The 19,972-nt window shown below is 43.6% G+C and overlaps 1 protein-coding gene across 1 annotated transcript in view; it reads left to right on the top strand.

Annotated features, from left to right (window-relative positions):
• LOC115332824 (MFS-type transporter SLC18B1) overlaps nucleotides 1-19,754 on the top strand; it is a 47,289-nt gene extending 27,535 nt beyond the window's left edge. The window contains exons 4-12 of the mRNA XM_042291360.1: nucleotides 4,194-4,341; nucleotides 8,523-8,591; nucleotides 8,691-8,802; nucleotides 9,163-9,317; nucleotides 10,788-10,886; nucleotides 12,628-12,716; nucleotides 17,596-17,691; nucleotides 18,684-18,758; nucleotides 19,619-19,754. Of these exons, the coding sequence (XP_042147294.1) occupies nucleotides 4,194-4,341; nucleotides 8,523-8,591; nucleotides 8,691-8,802; nucleotides 9,163-9,317; nucleotides 10,788-10,886; nucleotides 12,628-12,716; nucleotides 17,596-17,691; nucleotides 18,684-18,758; nucleotides 19,619-19,754 (979 nt within the window). The remainder of the gene's footprint in view (nucleotides 1-4,193; nucleotides 4,342-8,522; nucleotides 8,592-8,690; nucleotides 8,803-9,162; nucleotides 9,318-10,787; nucleotides 10,887-12,627; nucleotides 12,717-17,595; nucleotides 17,692-18,683; nucleotides 18,759-19,618) is intronic.
• The last annotated feature ends 218 nt before the right edge of the window (nucleotides 19,755-19,972 follow it).

Below are 19,972 nucleotides of genomic sequence, written 5' to 3'. Positions count from 1 at the left end.
ATACGGTCATACCCAAAATATTACGTCAAACCGACGCCGCGTTATCGATTAAAACCAATATTAAAAATGTTCTCCCGGCTCGGTTAGCGGCCCGAAAGCGGGTGAGCAACGCTGGCACCGGGTGAGCTAGCGAAGCAACACTGGGCAATGACGTAGTTCTAGTCCTACGCTCTCGTACGGACGCCGCGAGCGCTTCGTTTCCCGTGGCATTCTGCGATTCTGCTGACGGCACGAGGTGTTTACCACATTATTTTGTGTTTCCCTATTTTTATTAGCCTCCAGGCAGTTCCTTTAACTCCAGCATTGCTTCCGCGACAGCGCGGAAGAGAGCGAAGCGGTGCCGCTCGCTCACGCGCGCGTCGTGGAGCCGGAGAGACTCGCCGTACTCGCGTTGGGCAATGTCGAGCATGATTTGTTGTGGCCTGGGTTGCACCAAAAACCCGGTGCGCAACCCAGAGCTGCGGTTCCACCAGTTCCCAAGAGACCGTAAGAGGCACAAGGTGTGGGTCGGTGCCGTTCGCCGGATAGACTTCGGAAGACCGTTGACTCTGAGCTCCAACGCGAAGCTCTGCTCCCAGCACTTTACGTCAGACACCTACACACGGGATCTGCGGCTGCTGACTGTTGCGGGGTTCTCCACGAAACATGCGTCTTTGAAGAACGATGCGGTGCCGTCGCTGTTCGCGTACCGTCCGCCGGCTGCTCCAGCACGATCGGCCGGACACAGCAGGTCGCGGCTGATCTAACTAGCGTGCACATAAAGGCACCTTAGCTTAGCAACTTAGACCACTTGTGGATAGATCTGTCCATATATCTCCCGTTATTTCGTTTTCTCTCGGTCCGCGCGCAAGAAACAAATACAGTCACGCTGCGCCGGCACCGACCGCGTCATATTTATAGCAGTCGGATTCGCTTTTCGGCCGGCAAATTTATAAATACACACTAAAACTTACTACATTTGGTGCATATTAACAAAGTGAAGCGGTAAAAAAAGAAAATGTGCATCTAACCTTCTGTTTTGAAACTCCACGTACGATTGAGCCGACCTTGTCGGCGCGTCGGCTGAGAAGCGCGGGACCAGAACTAGGTCATGCCGACGACGCGCCACTAGTATCAGTGTTGCCAAGCTGCTTCAACCGGTAGTTTCGGTTTCGCCGTGCCGCGGGAACGATACTTGGATTCGCGATATCTACAAAACTATACACACTACCGAAAAACAAATTATATCTCGTGATTCAGGGCCGCCGGCTTCGACTAAACAGATCATAACCCAAAAATTGTAAAAATGGAGTGGAGTTGCCCTTTAATGAACTCAACAAGTGGACGAAGAAATACATACCCCACTATTATATTCGGCGCGCACAAGAGAGAGCAATATGGCTTGAAAAAGCAAATGTGAAGCCACGTGTCGTAGTCCTCCACTTTGATTTGGCCGAAAACTGGAGTACTGTGCTCCAACGTGCAGTGCAGGGGTACCACTGGAAAAACAAGATGGCGACAATCTTCACCTGCGTTGCGACGACCACGAAGGGAACACTAAGTTTCGGCGTCGTGAGTGACGATACCTGTCATGATTCTGCACACAATGATTGAAGACAGGCTCGAGGAACTCGTGCCCGTTTTTTTGGAGCTGATCTATGTTTCGGACGGCGCTCCAAGCCATTTCAAAAATCGGCACCAATTACACGAATTTCAGAAGAAGTTTGTTGTCAGCAGGTGGATATACTCGGCGTCAGGGCACGGCAAAAGCGCGTGCGATGGAGTGGGTGGTGTGCTGAAGCATCATGCGTCACTGCATAACTTGAAAACAACTGAGCTGAGCTCCATAACTAACTCGCGTACGTTCGATGAAGCTCTCGGCCAGAAAATCAAGGGGATAACGCTTCTGTTCATGGACCAAGAGGAGCTGTCTCGTTATCGGGAGCTTAAAAGGAAGGAGTGGGAGAAGGTAACCCCATCGAAAGGCATCCAATGTTTTCATGTGTGGAGCAAAGCAATGGGGGAAGGGGCAGGTGATGTGGTGCTAGAAAGAGTTTACCAAACCCCAGAATAAACAGAGCTAAATGGTGGGACCCTAAAAAAGTCCGGACCGTTTCAACAGTGCGTTCATCCTTGTCCCCCCAGTTAGTGCGCGCTGTGTGATCAGACGACGCGCCATAGACTTTGACACTGAACTGACTGCAATTTGGACAAAGCGAAAACTGGCTCAGAATTGCATCAACCTATTGTCTCGAAATGTGCTACGTCGAAAGATGACTATCCCTATCCCAGGTGTTTATCACTGTTTTTGTGTGAGCAGCGCCGTGTAGTATTGAAAAGGTACTGCGTCGTCTATCCGTAAACCAGACGGAATTTGGCGGTGTTCAATTCGTTTTAAAGTTTATATTTGTATTAGCTTTGAGTGTATTTTATGTTAATTTGGAGTATATGAGACATTTGGTTAACACATTTTGTTATATTTTATGCAATGAACATGTTTAGGCTACAACATGAAATATTACTTCCCTTCTCTGGTTACGTGTCGCATCTTGAGTTTAAAATTCCGAACTTTATGTGTAATTGTCATATTTTCTTATGTCAAACAGATATGCAGTGCATATACATATGTGCGATTTAGTATCTGCCGCTTTGGAAGTACGGTCTATTTTGTGCACATACGGGCTCCTTCGTAAAATAACGAGCATTTCGTGGCGTGTAAGGACGAGCATTTCGTGGCGAGTAAGGACGAGTATTTCGTGGCGTGTAAGGACGAGCATTTCGTGGCGTGTAAGGCTTCAAATGCGTTATTCATGTGTTTAGGTTTCATTTCTCTTTGCAGTGATTCATGCCAGGTTACTTAGACGTTTCCCTCGTGACTTAAGTTTGTCCGTGAGTTTAGATGTTACGTACTTCTCCGTCAATACATAAGGCGAAGCTCACACACCTTTCAAATCACCCCAGTGCCAAGTAAATAAATATTGTAAGGATAAATATTGTTGCTTCACTTGCTTTTACGCTGAGATATTGTGGTAAGTACTAACATTAAATAGAAAACTTTACATTGGCCAAAATTCTGCTCAGCAAAGCGCCTGTGCGAAGTCCCGTTCAAAAGGCTCATAGCACAAGATTCGAGTCATAATAGCGGCCATACAAACAATATATTACAATTTCTGTTGGTAGTTCCTGATAGACTACTATATTAACTAACTGTGAATAAAAAAATGAAAAAAAAATAAAAAGTGGGTTTTTTTAGAAAATCGACTCCAAACTTGCTAGTTTTTCGAAATATTCGTTTTTCAGGCACATGTAGCGCAATATATACTTGTGGCAAAATATTGAAGTTATACTAAAAAAAGAGCATAATTGGCGCTTTACGGTGATATAAAGATCATAAACATATGTTGATTAGGTCACACAGCACAGCTTGCTGAACGTCGTCAAATATCGTCACAGAGAGGCGGTTTGACAAATAAAAAAAAAATCATAAAGAATGCTATGACCTAGACGCTTAATTAGCATGAAAACGCCTATGTGTAGAGTGTTTCCAAAAAGTTACATTGATGTAGAGTAAAAAGTGTTGAAAAGGCATGGAGTGAAATATGGCACCTCCGATAGGCTGGAAAAACATCAATTTCCACCTTGACCGCTTCAACGGTCCATAACTTGAGAACAAAAATCCGACGAAATAGCCGTTTGCGTCTTCTTTTATTATAGGAATTGCCCCAAAACATATATTTTTTCGTCAAAATTAAAAATTCGACCCTAAATCCGTGCCTGAGTTGAGATGGAATCACCCATATATATATTTACAAATTTAAACCAGGTGCTGACCGTGAGACATTGTTTCTTTCGTTTAGTTCTCAAGACACGGTGTAGCCCTCCAAAATATCGACAACGTAAAACTCAACACTTTTTGTGGAGATAATGAGACTTCCCTACGTTTTCCGTCAATTGCGGAAATTGAATTTACGTGTGGTTATATTGTCACTGATGATAGCTTAGGAAACTTGGAACGTGGCTTATAATGTTCTGGCGTCTTGCTTCGTGACTCGCTTTTTCAGCATCTCACGGCCAAAGTTTCATAGTCGACATAGCGGGGTGCTTCGAACTGTCTACGCCCTGCGTTTCTGAAGCTGTCAGTCAACTATGAAAACGAGCGAAACACAGTGTATATGCCCGCGAAATCAACATTTCAATTTATGCGCTTCTTTCAGTTGCATGTACTGGGTACCAGGTGGCGATGTCTTCCTCGGCTCGGCCATCGCATCAGCTCTTTTAGGTGGCCTCACGCACAACATGTACCTCGTCAGCATGTTTGCAGTTGTCACGACCCGGTTCAGCGAGCAAAGCGGCCTTATCATTGTAAGCGTTGTTCTGAATAACAAAAAAATAGAAAATTAACACAACGACAAACAAGTGTACTCCAGCTGGGGTGCACTAAAATAATAAGAGTGCTACGACCAAACGCAGTTAGCTGTAGGTCTTGACGCGAATGCTGTACAAATAAAACGACACTGGATTCTCCTTCTGTGCTACCTCGGCAAAATAGGTTATATGGTTTCTGTTGTTTGGAACGTATAAACCTTTCCAAAAAGCACTCGACTCCAAGGGCAACAAACCGTTTTCGAGCCCAGTATCTGAGTTTGAGGCTAGACTCTCACCGGCGTCCCTCCTAACCCTAACCGAGTGGACTATGATTTCAATAGGCGCAGCCTGCGTAGGCGCTGTTTCAAACGCTGCTGGCGGCTAAATTCTCACCTTTTCCCGCTATATCTTGTGTTTCATGGTACATGAATTTTTCCGAGGACATTGAGAAAGCATTGTGCCAGACCTAAAAAAAAAGAAAAAAAAACTGTACACTATTTTTGTTGGGTACTCGCGCGACAGAAAGAATGTGACTGGAATGGATAAGTTTTGAAGGCGCCGTGGGATTCGCCGCATGTGAAACGACAAAGCGCTTTGCTGTCAAAAATAAATTGCAACAGAAGAGGGCCGAAAGGCATGCATTTTTCACGCTCACAAATACCGTTTACCGATGGGCAGGACACGGACATACAATTGAGGAAGTGTTAACATTCGAACAATATATCGTACGTACCACACGATGCAGCGTTATCCGAAATGAATTTATTTGAGAAAGATCTCAAATAACACAGTCACAGTCGACGGCAGTCACATCGTGACGATCGGACGGAATCCGAGATGACTTCGTTTTGGGGCACGTTTTGGCGAGGGCTTCCTTTTTTCACCAAGGCAAAAAAACAAACGCGACTGACCCGTTTCCCACCCCAACCCGGACAACTATTTTTTTAGATGGCTGAGGATTCTGCGCGGATTATCTTTGGGAGAGGGGAGAACAATGTTCGCAAAACCACGTCGAGAGTCGTTCGACGTCCTTCACCTCCTTTGTTTCCCGTGAATGTTGAGCAGAAAATCTTGAATGGCAGGCACTTACCAGCCTTATTTCTCACAGTGGAAGACAACACAAAAAGGGTACGCAGCACAGATAAAAAAAATTAAGTGGAAACTTTCAAGAGGGGCGAGAGAACGTCGAATGCAAAACCACAAAAACGTAGGTAGAGAACCGCGCTGAGCGGGTCTTCACAGTCCCAGAGAGGGGCAGAAAATGTCTAGCTGATAGAGGGCGCGAGAGTCGCACCAGCCGCATCAGCGTCAGCAACATGGCGGCGGCCTAGGAGCGTTTTTTTGGAAAGTTGTATACGGGTAGAAATAGAGGGAGAAGAGGAGATGAAAGCGCGCGTGAACTTTGGAACGCCGAGGTATGCTTGGAATGATCATTAGTGGGTAGACGTAAAGCTAGCTGCCTTTGTCAATTACCGGATGCCGAACGCCGGCATCCGGCGTTTGGCGTTCGCGTTCGAACCAGTTCGCACGGCGAGCCGTTGAAGTTTCTAAACAAATTAGTAGCTTTTCTAAGAACCATGACTTTAAGAACCTTAATCTGACATTTTTTTTTTTATTTACTCTGCTTAATGTGCCCACAAACAGCTCAAAGACTTAGGAGTGTGCACATATTACAATCAATAAAATGAACAGAAACAAACAAACAAGCAGAATGCAATTTTTTAAGTTAAAGTAAATAAACATAACTACATAAAACAACAAACCACGGCTCTCTCAAGCAGCCAACAAGGCTCGTTTAAGAGCTATGAGGGTGATAACAAGCCTAAATCACTCGTATCGTTATTATAAAGGAGCTGTAGGCGTGGCATTGGGGACTGGACACTAACTTTCTGAGGGTAAAAAATAAATTAAATATTATACGCTTCCGCGGGACATACAAATTTGCATTTAAATGGGCGGGGCACTGAAGTGCTTTTTTGAGATTCTCGTTTTATGATCCTGAGAGAAGTTGCGAGCTTGGCGAGAACATATGACTTTTTGCTTGCACGACCAGAACGGGCCCATGTATCACTGTCAGGGGATATATTTTTACCCATATATGTCGTGAACGCGCTATATATGGCAGTATTTGAACTTTTGTGCAGCGATATATAACCGTATTTGCACGCGGATATGGCGATTTATGGCCGTATTTTCTCCAATATATAGCGGTATATAGCCATATTTGACTCTTTATACTATCATATATGGCTATATATAAAGTGTATCAGGGCCATGTGTGATATTTTCGTATAGGCACTTATGATTAAAATAGATACGCCTCCCAACCCCTTTGTCCTAAACAATATGTACCAGACGGCGCTGCACTTTTTCTAAAACTAAACGTTTTTTTCACTCCAATGGGTTTCATACGACTGAACTAAACTCAATTTAAGACAAAACAAGGGCGCGCAAGAGAATAATCATGCTAGCGTGAGTACGGAAATTTTTGGCGTCTTTCGGAAAAAAACGCCTAGTACCTAATAAGAGTCATTCACCATCTTCGAAACATGGTCAGTAAACGAGAAGCGGGAATGAAACATTCCTCCGAGGTCACGGATAGTATCCGACCTCGCGTTTAATGAAACTAACATGTTATAAAAGTAGTCAACGCAGCTTCTCGGAGAAGTATAAGGAACAACCTGGTTCTTGTTGGGGTTAAGTACCAAATTATTTTTCAAGCACTCATTTAAAACTGTCTGAACATCACCTTGCATCATCTGGCAGTCAATAGCTGCATGAACTTAGCTGTAAAGTTTTACATCATCTGCAAACTGCAGCACCTCTGAATGCTGCACACTATCTGTCAGATCACTAACAAAAACGTGTAATAGCAGCGACACAGGATGGAACCCCTGAGGACCCTCCAGTATTTAAAACACACGAAGTAGAAAAACACCCTTCATAAAGCACTCTCTTGGTCTTCCACCAAAGTAACTTGACAACCAGCTGCAAAACGAGTTATGATCTACAAGATCAAAAGCTTTTAGTGCGATAGAAATAAATAGTGTCAGCTTGTCCACGGTATCCTTGGAACACACTTTAGGTAAAATGTGTTCCAAGAATAACACAATGTTAGTCTCGACTGAACGCGCTTGACAGAAACCGCGCTGGTTTAGACAGAGATATGGTTTGGAATGACAGTAACAGCTATACGGTTTAAAATGAAAGTAAATAAGCTTAAACATTGCTTTTTTCACATACCTTAGAAAAAGAGATAAGAAGAGAAATTGGTCTCTTCTTACTAACGCACTCAGTGTGACCAGGACAACCACTCTATTTTTCCTTCCTATGGGAAATATATGTCCATCTAAATATATGTTAAAAATATGGAGCCACGCTGGGGCAAAAATATCGCTATGTCTCTTTACAATAAAAGCAGGGATTATGTCTTCATCGGATGAATTTTCGGAGCAAGCTCATTAATTACAAAAACACATCTTCAAGTGTTAGCTTCGGCACTGCTAAGCTGCGGGTAGATTCGATATCAGCATCGGTTTTAATAGTGCACGGAGTAATTGAATTACCGACGGAATATAAAAAGTGGCAAAAAGATCACAGGCATCGGTCAGCTCAAATATATATCCAGGGCGATCTTGCAATGCAATTGCTCTCAATCTATTAAATATTCGTAGATACCTTGGTTAGTTCCACAGAGCATTTGGATGGCGTTTAAAATATCATTTAACTGAATTTCTCCAGTTCTCCCCATCACGCTGAATAAACTTTTTGGCCAACAAGCGAAACTCTTAAAACAGGCCCCTCCATTTCCTTATGCCGATGTTCATGTTTATTTTAATGACACCTTGCTTTCTTATTCAACGTATCACGTAGTTTTCTTGAAAACCAATCACTAGGAGTGGGCGAATAGTGGTTCAATTCGAATAGCACAAAATACGTCATTCATAACCTTCACAATGCAATTGGAATACACGACAGTTGGCTTCATTAGTGGTGTTGAAGCTAGAGATGACGCTGCACCACTCGATTTGAGCTACTAGTATTCACACACCTAATAATCACCTTTCGACGGCACTGAATGCAAATGCTTTTGGCGTCCTCTTTTGATGTAAGCAGTATCAAATGAAAACAACGATTCCGAAAAAACCAACGCTTCACGGAGGTGCTTTATGTTTCAGGGCTTCCTTGAATTTCTTTGGGGAGCCGGCAATATGCTGGGGTCGGCCATCGGTGGAGCCCTGATTGAGGTAAGTATAGGCGACCGGGCGCTGAATGCGTTGTTCGGCGACTTTAACGAAACGGGAAACGTGTATCTTAATTTCTGGTACGTTTTCGATATCTTGCAGTTGTGGGCCTTCCCGCTGCCATTCTTCGTAATCGGTGCAATATCGATGCTATCCTTTCCAGTAATCGCCTCGCTTGGGTCGGGGGTCAACAAAGGTAAAGGTAAGAAGGACAGTCTTCGAATGTACAACTAGCAGAAATAAGACAAATACATCTTGAAAAAGCCCGTGCGTCATTTCTTTTTTTTTTTTATCCGCATTGTGGTTAGAGAGCGAAACAGAGCGAACTTCGAGGCTAAAAAAGAGGGGCTATGATCTAAAAAGTAACTATGTGCTGTGATACTGCGTCATTCTCATTGTGACGGTTGAAAAATGGAAGCTCTAGGTCGACAGGGTTATTTGAGCCTGCCACTGGCCAATTTCACTGCACGGATCAGAATAATTGGTTCCCTCGATGGTAGTAGGAACAATTATTGCACGGGCATTTTGAGAGTGTATTGTGGAGTGCCTGATTTCTTTCATACTTCCTGCACAGCTACGTCAATAACCGAAGCGCCCCCAGAAGACAACAGCGTCAATTACAAGAAGCTTTTCTTGGACCCGGTGTTCCTGGGTGACATGATTACAATTATGATGGGATGGATCATTCTTGGATTCAACGAACCAACGCTGGAACCGAATCTTAAAGAGGTCTGTACCAGACCTCTTTGATACAGCTAAACTGACAGGGACATATCGATATTTTATTCCTAAGTTACTTAAAAGCGTTCGTTTTCGTTTCTTATTCTAAACTGCTGTTTAAACAGGCAGGCATATCGAATAACCAAAGTATGTAGGTTTGGCTCAAAGAATGTTATAAATTTGTTTCTGTAGTTGTGGCTTCTTTTGACTCTGGTGATATTTTATTGGGTGCAACAAAATATTCCGTCTGTGAGCACTGCAAGTTCCTCTGTTTATTATTAACGGTCAAAATTATGTTGCTTTAAAAATTAGGGTTTATGCAAATGACTCTGGTTTGTCTATGAATTCTGAAATCCGAGCGATTAGCCCTCGTCCTTAACCGTTCTCTAGAGAGGTGTTCTGGGCGGCCGGTTCGACAAGTACCCTAGATATAACGAAATGTGTTCTAATTACCTTTCCTAGAGAATGATCACCCCTTATATGCTCGTACCATGTTAATAATAATGCTTTACTGTGTCTTTACATGTACGTTCGAGGGGCATTTCTAAGTGCGGATTATTATGACGAAGGAATGGAGCTGCTATTACGAGCGGATGTTATGTGGTTAGCTCCTCTACACTTTTGCAAAACAGAGGGCAGCGAATTTATTCCCCCCCTAGCGGTTATACCCTGGTCGTACAAGTCTTCTTGGTTCCTGAAAAAGCGTCCTGGCCTGGAAATAATTGTATCGTCTTCCTGAAACGCTTACCACGCAATGGGTTTCAACTTCTTCACGAGAGGAAACGGGTAGAAGTCACCCAGTGTCAGGGCGGGTGGAAGAAGGCTGTTCCATTCCTTTCGAGGAACAAAACAGCCTCCATAAAGCAATTGAGAACTGATCGTATGATGCGTTAATTAGTAGGTTACTTCGGTTTTCAGAGCTATAAATACCAAGTGTTCCACGTGAATCGTTACGGTTGTATTTGCACTCATAATTATGCTTCTATGTGATAACAGCGAGCAAATTTGTTTCTTTTATATAGGTATTTCGACGTTCTTCTAATCTTACCCCTTCTGTCATAGCCTCCAAAATAAGTTGCAGTCAGTTCTTAAGAAGTGTAGAATGTGTCGAGGCATGAGGGTCATGTTACATCGCTCCACAGTCAATAAGATTGTGAAATTAGCCGATAAGAATGTCGAAGAACCCTTCACGAAGCAAGAAGCGTGGATGTAATGAGCCACATCCTACATTTCTTAAACTCTCAGTGGCTATAACTAACGAGAAGGGCGATCATTGGTACTGTGTTCCAATGGCAAAGCAATCTCAGTGACAAAAATGGCATACGCCGCTTTTGCCAATCAGCATTTGTGACCATTTTTACATAACGCCACTCCCTGACGATGACATCAGGGTTAAGTAGACACTCGAAAGCTTCTGGAAACAGTTTTCCCTCTCGGTAGTTCCTGACAGTTTTTTTCCCCTGGTTCCTCGCTTTTCAGTTCCACTTGAGAAGCTCACGCATAGGGACGATTTACATGGTGCAGTTTGCGAGTTACTGCATCGGATGCATCATTGCCGGCATAGTTTGTCATTTCAAGGTAGGTGTCGTTTCCTCCGAGTCTCGCCGTTTATAAGCACTCCAACAAATCGTTTAGGTGTCTGGCTCGCAGCAGACCATACGAAGATCAATGACTTCTTTCTACGGGGAGTAGTGTACAAAAAGAGTTCGTGTCAAGAACTGGCACCGAGTATGGACGGTAGGCTCTGCACCGTTTCGCTTCAAGTCCGACCACAGCAAACAGTGCGACCGAGGCTGCCAATCACGCAGCGCCAAAAGTGCATCGTCACGGCGCTTGTAGTATTTGTGCGTTTACTTGCACCAACGAAACCGTTCACGCGCAGAAAAAGAAGAAGCGCGGAATCGAGGCGCATTCGCTTCGTGTGATTGATATAAGCAGTGCTAGCAAACGGACCGCGACAGTGGGGAGTTTTAGGCATGATTGATAGGGCAATTAAATGCAAAGGTGCAAGTTAGTTTGACAAAAATGACGAAAATAATCCCTGTCAAAGGGGAACAAAGGAGACAAAGGATAAACTCAAGTCTCCAACCACAGCTAGGTCGCGCACCAGATGACTGGTGCGCGACCGGAGATTTCTGTTTGCCCCTTGTCCCCCTTGCCCCCTTATCCAGGAATTATTTTCGTCAGTTTTAGGGAACCGTTTTCGCATACCCGATATGGTACGGTGGGCCCTCCGGTACGAACTGCGCATGCGCTATCGCAGAAGACTCGCATATGCGCAGTTTGTACCGGAGGTCGCATCGTACCGTATCAAATGCGCAAAAATATTTTTTTTTTGTTTTTTTAAACTCTGTAATAACTTCGAAACGATGCACTTTGGCTCCGCTTGATTGGCTCTGTCGGGTCGTAGCACCATTTACGGTCGGGCTTAATGTGAAAAATAATATACTGAAATATCAAGTTATTGTCTCTGCACAAATTGCATGTCCGAGTGAAATTATATTCTGCGCCGCCGCATTCGTAAGATGAGTTCGGTGGGATTCAGTTAGTGGTCTTGTTTAAGCAGTGAGTGGAAAGTTGACTCGGCGTCTTGAGTCAACCTTTAAAGAAAAAGCGTACTGCGTGATGCGGAACAAACTGGGAACATAACTAACCAAAGCCACCACAGAAGCCAACGGTGGAATGGATCTAGTGTGTTAATTTGAGGGCTCTTCATTTTAAGGCTTTTCATTGGACTAACAGAGCCCACGAACAAAAACTGGTAATGTGGGCGTTTAGATGTTTGTACTAAAATTTCACAAAAAAAATCGATAGAAATTGAACTCTTGGCGGGATAGTACGAGAAACAAGCCGAGCTTCATCTTGTTTTCGGCATCGAAGTGTGCTCGAAGCGCCACACATTCGCGCCGGTAAACAGGCATTTGTAACCGATCGCGTAAAGTTCTTCCCACAAGCTTCAAGGGCTTAACAACAGTTTCGTTTTAAGTCTTTACTTGTGTAAATCGGAAAAATCATAGAGCTTATTGCAGTTTTTCTTTTAATGATCTTCGAAGAAATTACAACAACAAAAAAATGCCTGGTTAATTGATCGAGGAACAGCCACGTTTAGGTGTATCTTATGCTGCATGTTCTTGGTAAGATAATAGCTTCTTTTTTCAAAGTTCAGGTTGAATAGATATTGAAATCATTGTGCATTACATCGTAGTCTGTTACAAGAAAAAGTTATTTGTCAGTGAACTTCACTATTCTTCAGAATGTTATCAAGGTATTGTTAGGACAAAGAAAACGCGTTTTAAACGATCTGTTGGTTTTCTTTCAGAAAAGCGCATTCTACGCTTTCCTTGGAATTGTTTTCGCAGCACTGGCCTATGTGTTCCTGGGACCCGCGGTGTTCATAGAACACAGACGGTAGGTGGCGCTTTTTGTGTGTAAACGTTTCAAGAGAAACGTCAAGAAATTAAGAAACATTTTCTCAACTTGCGGCGTCATACTTAAGTGGAAGCGCTCAAGAGGTGCTCTTGGACAGTACAGCTTCTGGAAACGCTGGTGTCTTCGAATAACTTGTGTGTTTATCAAATCTCTATTTATCGCGCTTGGTGGCGTGAAACACCCCTGGTTTCTTGGCCCTTTGAAGGGATTAGATAAATGGGTTTTTTAGTGTATCGTGCTAAAATGTTCTAACAAGAAGGGCAGAAGACAGCTCATTTTGTGCCAAATATTTAAACAAAATATGACTTGAGTAAAAAGTTAAAGAATAAAATAGGACCGTTTTCTTTTACCTGTGGCGTCCGTCTGCAAACGACACAGGTCTCACTGGCGTAACAGTGGACAAAAGGCGAGAGCCGCTTACAAAATGTATCTCCGATTAGTTCAATTACCTCGATAACCCTTTTTTTTTTCTTATTTCTGTTCAGTCTAAATATTATTTTTGTGTGAATGGCCATAAACCTGCTATGGAAACTACCACCGAAAAGGCACGCGCCGTTCTTGAGACAAAAATTGTCTGCTCTTGGTGACGCGGAACCTTTCCAATTAAAAGTTTGCGAGAAGAACGCAGCCGCCGTCTGTCGGATGTTACTCAGATGTGTGTTGGTTGCAGACGGACGTGGTAAGAAGAAAATATCTATATTATTTTTTTTTAACTTTTACTTCAGAATTTTCATTCCCAGGTAGCACACCAGATAAAGGCCTAACTGGGCCCAAGTTTGGCAATCCTAGGGGCTTCATATGGTCCTAATGCGGCTTTGCCTCAAGGACTTAGTTAGCGCCAAAGTACATTTCTATGGCGTTTCTATGGCTTTTCTTTGATTCAACACGTTATTTCTAAGGCGCTGGACTTAAGCCAAAAATGCCAGGTACCAAGAAGAGAACGAGCAGTGAGTCCTAATTCTGGCACATGCTTGGCAATTTTGGCCCACATTTTCCACAAAAAAACGAACAGGCTGTATGGAAGCCTAACTTTGAGATCGCTTTGACGATTTAGGCACGAAGGCCCCGGTGAAAGCCAAACTACCTGGCAGTGAAGCCTAACTTTGACACTTGTTCGGCGGTTTAGGACCAAGGTACTCAGACTCAGACCAAAGAAGGTCAACTTTGATTCTACGTTGGCATCTTTGCAATTTTCAAGACACTAAACTCTTAAAGAAAACAATTTCTGGCCCAAAAGGTTGTGCTACCTGGATTCTTAACATTTAGAATCAAGAAGGCGCCACCTGCAGGCACATCTGCAGTAAATTGCAGCACGATACTTTAGAAACCCATTTACGTGACCACCTCACAACCACGACAAGCCATCAAGTTCACGCTGATTTTTCAGCGGCTAGTTACGTCGTAACTGCGTAATGCCCCCGTGCTCCTCAATACCGGTAGTGGCACAGCCGCAGAGGTGAAATTAACAATCTTTTGCTGTACTCGTCTTACCTTAGGATAGACCGCAAAATGCGCTACGAGACATCGAATCCAATGCCGTATCTGCCTCTCGTGACTATCGAAAGTGACGCAGAAAGGCACGAAGCGCGTGGACATAAATTTCGTTAAGAGCACCGGATTTGTTGAAATGATTCGTTGAGTCTTTTGCGGTACATCGTAAGATAAATTGAAACCCAGCGGCCACGGATGATGGGTTTCAGTTCACCCACGCCACGATGAGAACGACACCAGCGTCATTTGGTCTTCCTCATTGACGGATTAACAACCAACAGCCAGGATTGCGAGAACACAAAGTATTCCACGGTGCCTTTTTTCGAATCAAGTTTTCGCATATCGGGAACACTCCCTATTCTTTTTAGTGAAGTATGCTTCACGTCCCATCGGAAACGCTTCTTAGACAACAAAGTGCCTCATATTACAGGGCAGGGTAAAAAAGGTAGCCAGCATTTAGTTATAAAACTTGCGAAATGCCGCGGCAGGCTGATGTGCTTCAGATATTGCTTGGCACTGCGCTAGACAGAGCTGTGCACGCCGGTCCAACAGCCTGATGGAAAGTGTCTCGTTACCAGAGCACTCAAAATGGCCGCACCCTTTGAAAGCGTGCGCGAGCTCGGGAGGGGCAGCACAGAGTAATCCGTCTATTAACCACAGGGGGCAAAAAGCCCGCGGATAGTCATCGTAAGATGTTGAGGCAGCATGGGGACGCCCGTATATCACTTCTACAGGTGTACGAGTGGTACAAAAAATTTCAAAGTGGAGAGTTATTTGTGACTGACGCACATTGCTCCGGAACTCTTGACACTCTGTTGATAGCGCACTCAATACCAGAAGTTGAACGGCTTTTAATTACTCAAAAACCGCTGTGTGCTTATCAATGAAATGGTTGAAATTTCAACATTAGTCATGGCTCGGTGCACCAAATAATTCACAATATACTGCAGTACCCTAATGTGTCCGCCAGGTGGTTGTCAAAACAATTTACGCAAGGCAATAAGGAGCGCCGTATAAACGTGTGCGGGTCGCTGCTACGAGGGAATCAACTTGAGGAAGTAAATTTTCTCCAACACATGTCACCGGGGACGAATTTTGGATCCATAATGCCCTATCGGTGACCAAGCGTGCAAGCAAATAGTTAAAGCACACTACGTCACCAAGACTAAAGATGTTCCGGGCAGTTCTGACGAAAGGCAAACGTATGGTCCCGGCCCTCTTAGACTATAAAGAAACGATAGCCAAATATTAGATGCTTAGGCGGCTCGGTGTCAGCGTTACGTCGTACTGTAATCTGCTTGAGAACGACGTGAAGCCTGTGATGAGATCTAAAGCGGGAAACACACGTACGACGAAACCGTCCGATCTGACATCCGATCAGGCAATACGACGGTCGGAGGCGAGGGTTTTATACGCTCTTCGGTGCTACGAAAACCTTCGCCCCCGAAGGTCATTCCGGCAGTCCGCACGTCGGATCGGACGTTTTCGTCGTACATGTGTTTCGCGCTTAAGCCCCGTGGTTTGTTGATCTTTGGTGTGTTGCTGCAGCATGGCAATGCGCGAAGTCACAGGGCACTTACGACAGCGGGCCAAAATCAAGGATGTACGTTTTGAGTGTATTCCGCATCCACCGTGCTCACTGTCTCTCGCACCATGCGTCGATTTTTATTTGTCCGCGCCCATCAAAGCAGCTCTCGGCTTTAAAAAGTTTCGTATAGAGACACTACTGAAAGCAGGCTGCGCATTCCTCGCTTCAGAGTCGAGATATTTTACAGCGAACGCTGTTTGGGAACCTTCCCCCCGATTTCATGACGTCGTGAGCGTAAACGAATTGAGTTTTCCCGCTAAATTTAGTGGAAAGATTGACGTCACGTGACTTCTGCACGAATTTAGTTTCTCCGCTAAATTTGCTGGGAAAATCTATGTTACGTGACGTGACGTCAGGGGACCTACATATAAATTCAGGTTCGTTGCTAAATTCAGCGGAAAGATTAAGGTCACGTGGCCTTTGCAGCAATTTAGTTTCCCTGCTAAATTTGGGAGGGAAATTTATAACACGGGGATTGGCGTCATGGGACATAGACAAATTCATGTTCCTCACTAACTTTATCAGGAAAATTGATTTTACATGACCTACGCACCAATTCAGTTTCTCCGTTAAATTTAGCGGAAAGATTGACGTCACGTGACCTATGCACCAATTAAATTTCCCAGCTAAATTTGGAGAAAAAATTGGTCACATGAGTAGCCTCGCGGGCCCCACAGACAAATTCAGGATGCACGCTAAGCTTAGCGAAAAAGTTTACACCACGTGACATATGTACCAATTCGGTTTCTCTGCTAAAGTAAGCGGGAAAATTGACGTCAGGTGACCTATGCACCAATCCAGTTTCCCGCCCAATTTGGCGGGATACTTGATGTAACCTGACCTGACGTCAAGGGCCTTAATGAAAAATGCAGGCTTCCCACTCAATATAGCGAAAAATATTACATCACGTGGCCTATGCACCGATTCAGATTCCTCGCTAAACATGACAAAAAAATTGATGTCATGGGACCTACAAATAAAGGTTCCACCTAAATTTAACGGAAATATTTACGCCAGGTGACCTATGCACTAATTCAGTTTCCAAGCTAAATTTGGCGGGAAAACACGTCACGACCTTGTTGTCACTTGTCTAAACCCATCATGTTGTGTGCTCGTCGCGCAATTTTTTTTCCCCGCAGCACCCACCCGTCGCTGAAGCGTTGGCACAGATGTATTGAACGCGAGAAAGGCAATGTAAAAAAGTGATAGATTGCTTTTAACTCGGTCTTTTTCTATTATGAAGATAAAAGCAAATGTATGGCAAAGTGCTAGATAATTGTGTTGCATACGTGAGATGTTCTAGCATTAGAAACGCTTAGGAATACTCTGAGTTCTACGAATGCAATTCTGAGTCGCAGTCTTCGGTCTCAGGAGTTTTAACATCAGGTTTAGCCTGTTTAACCAGACGCCTACGTTCACGGCGCTCTTCATTTAATAAGTGAACTCGTGGCATCTGAACACTTGAAATGAAAAACCTTGCGATCTTCCAGAACCTTGTAACCCATCCTCCTCCCCCACCTCGTCTAACTCTCCTTCTTACACCATCCTCGGTCACAGGGCTGCCCCGTTAACCAATCATCGTGGAACATCTCACTCCTCTTGTTCCACCCTTTAACCGATCAATGTAAAGCTTCGCGGCAACGCTTTTATACAGGCTTTACTTTTGGGCTTCAGGAAATGCCGAACACCTAGCGAAGGAACATCGTTAATAAATCGCGGGTATACTCTTGACCAGCCATAAAGTGTTATTCCTGTTTGTTTTTGTTTTTTTCTTCTCAGGAAGCTGTGGATGGTGTATATGTCTCAAGTACTCACGGGACTGGGAATGTCAGCACAGTTCATAGGTGGCTACAGTCACGTTATCAAACTAGTGCTGTAAGTACAATATATATGTATCGTACGTCTATGTTTTCGTAATTGAATGCGCATTCCGGCAATAAAAGCCCATGGGTGAACTCTGGATAACTCTGCTAATTCTTTAGGGAAGGGCTATAATGTGATGACTAGTGTGTAATTTTTGCACCGAGTTTCGAATAGTACCTTAGTAACATCAAGCCTGTTGCTCGATTACTTTTGTGTTAATTAATCTAACGGTTACTTCAAAGGCCATCGCGGCTCTTGCATATACGTTGCATGTCTGAAAATATACATGACACAAATTAACTTATGTGACTATTAAACCCCTCTTATTGTTTCTTTTTTTCATGGACATCATTGAATACGACACCTGTCGCTTGCCGCTATTGTTGCTGAACAATCAAAAGTTTTATTACTACGTATAGGAGCAAAAGCAAGCGCTGTACGTCTGCATTAGCGTCGCGAGTTTCACGCTGCGCATGCGCGTTATCACCATGCGTCTATCCAAGACCGTAGATTGGGCTCCGCGCATGCGCAGTGTGGAACAGGCAACGCTAAGGCAAGAGCACAGTGTTCGCTCTCGGTCGGATACACAATACCGAAACTCACTAATGTCTACTTTTCTTCCTTTGCATGCGCGACGCTGCATTTAGATCGACTCAAATATCAGGAACTAATAACACACTTGTAAGAGCAAAAATACAGCCATGCTAGCTCTCAAATAGTCTTTTCGAGTTATAATGTGCACTATTAGTAGAAAGTATTTCTATTTTAAATAGGAGAGAATCCTGGTCCTGTAACTTTGCGTAGAGGTGAACCGAGAAACAGGTAGAAAACAAATGGCGTCATTTTACTGCTATATAACTATGAATTGCATACCGAGGACTTTCTATGGTTCGCTCTTACCTTAGTTTTAAATTTGAAACTCTACCAGTATGCACTCCCCTCTACCATACTACTAGCAAACGCAATGTTTTCAAAAACTAACAAAACTTTTTTTTCTGTTTCAGAGAGCGTGGTTACCCTGACAACATGCGGACCAGCAGTTTTATTTCCAGTTCTATATTCACGTTCCTCGTTATTGGGTAAGCGGAAGACAATTTACGTGAATTTTACTCAGCCCCTTTTGTAACGATTCCTTAAAGAAAGGTAGAATTGAAGGTTGTTTACTTCCAGTTTTGCTAGGTTCGTCAGATGCTTTGTTCAAACAAGCAAAACGTGTATATTAAAATCAGTTCATTTGAGTTATCAAAATACGTTTTTCGGTTATTGTATTTTCGTGGTCAGCTAGCAAAACTAGCGCTACAGTGTACCTACCGGCTCTTTCTACAGTATGGCCGCGAGTGCTATTTTGGTAAAAAAGAGGAGTGTAAACCAGTGAATAAAGTGCTGTGAAACATTTCAAAATGCTATTTTCTTGAAGCATTGATTTTAATCAATCGTTGAGGGTGTAGGTTTACCAAATTAAATCCAAGAAACAAACCCCCTGGTTGTCAATCCAAGATTTACGGCAACATGGCGTATCTTTAATTTATTTTCATAATTAAAAGTGTCATACAGACTTTATTTAGAGGAAAAAACGCAATTCACAAATTTGATTTCTTCAGCCCTTCGATACTTTAAGAGAAGATCATCCCGTAATATCCAGAGCAGTGAACTAAAGGTCTGGGTATAAGACAGAGTGCGTGCTAGGCGCATATTAGCTTTTGAAAAGCCGTAAGGTTGTGAAAGAAACTCCTGTTGTTAAATTATGAATCCTTCATGTTAGAATTTTTTATTGTCGGGTCATGACAATAGAAAATTTACTGTCTCACGCTGACACTCATATGTTAAAACAAAATTCGCCAAATGTTTTAGGCTAGATGTTTATTTAATTATGTGAACATTGTATGCGGCAATGAAACTTGTGATTATAATTTTATGCCGACCTTCACTTTGAATACAGTGCTATTATCACGCCTCCCGTTGCCGGTTATGTGGTTGGAACGTATGGCTATCGGACCGGATGCACTGCCATGTTCACACTGTTGACTGTCTGGGTAAGATACCATACTTTCCTTACTGCGACTAATAAGACATGAACATAAGATCTTTAATGTACAAATCTGTAGTGATAGGCTGGGTGACACATCTGCGTTTGAGCGTGTTCATTGCAAGCGCGTTGCTTTCCCCTGGAAGCGCACATGCGACGAGAGATCTCATTAGCGTTACTGGCGCCGTCTGTCAGGTAGTTTTAGAACTGAGTATAACTAGAGTGAAGGTTTCGCAATATTTTCTAGATCAAGTCTACGCACACTTC

This window comes from Ixodes scapularis, unplaced genomic scaffold (genome assembly GCF_016920785.2).
Source record: "Ixodes scapularis isolate PalLabHiFi unplaced genomic scaffold, ASM1692078v2 PGA_scaffold2__306_contigs__length_199485367, whole genome shotgun sequence".
Classification (NCBI taxonomy): Eukaryota; Metazoa; Arthropoda; class Arachnida; order Ixodida; family Ixodidae; genus Ixodes; species Ixodes scapularis.
The sequence above is the reverse complement of the archived record's forward strand: the minus strand, read 5'-3'. Positions and strand labels throughout refer to the sequence as shown.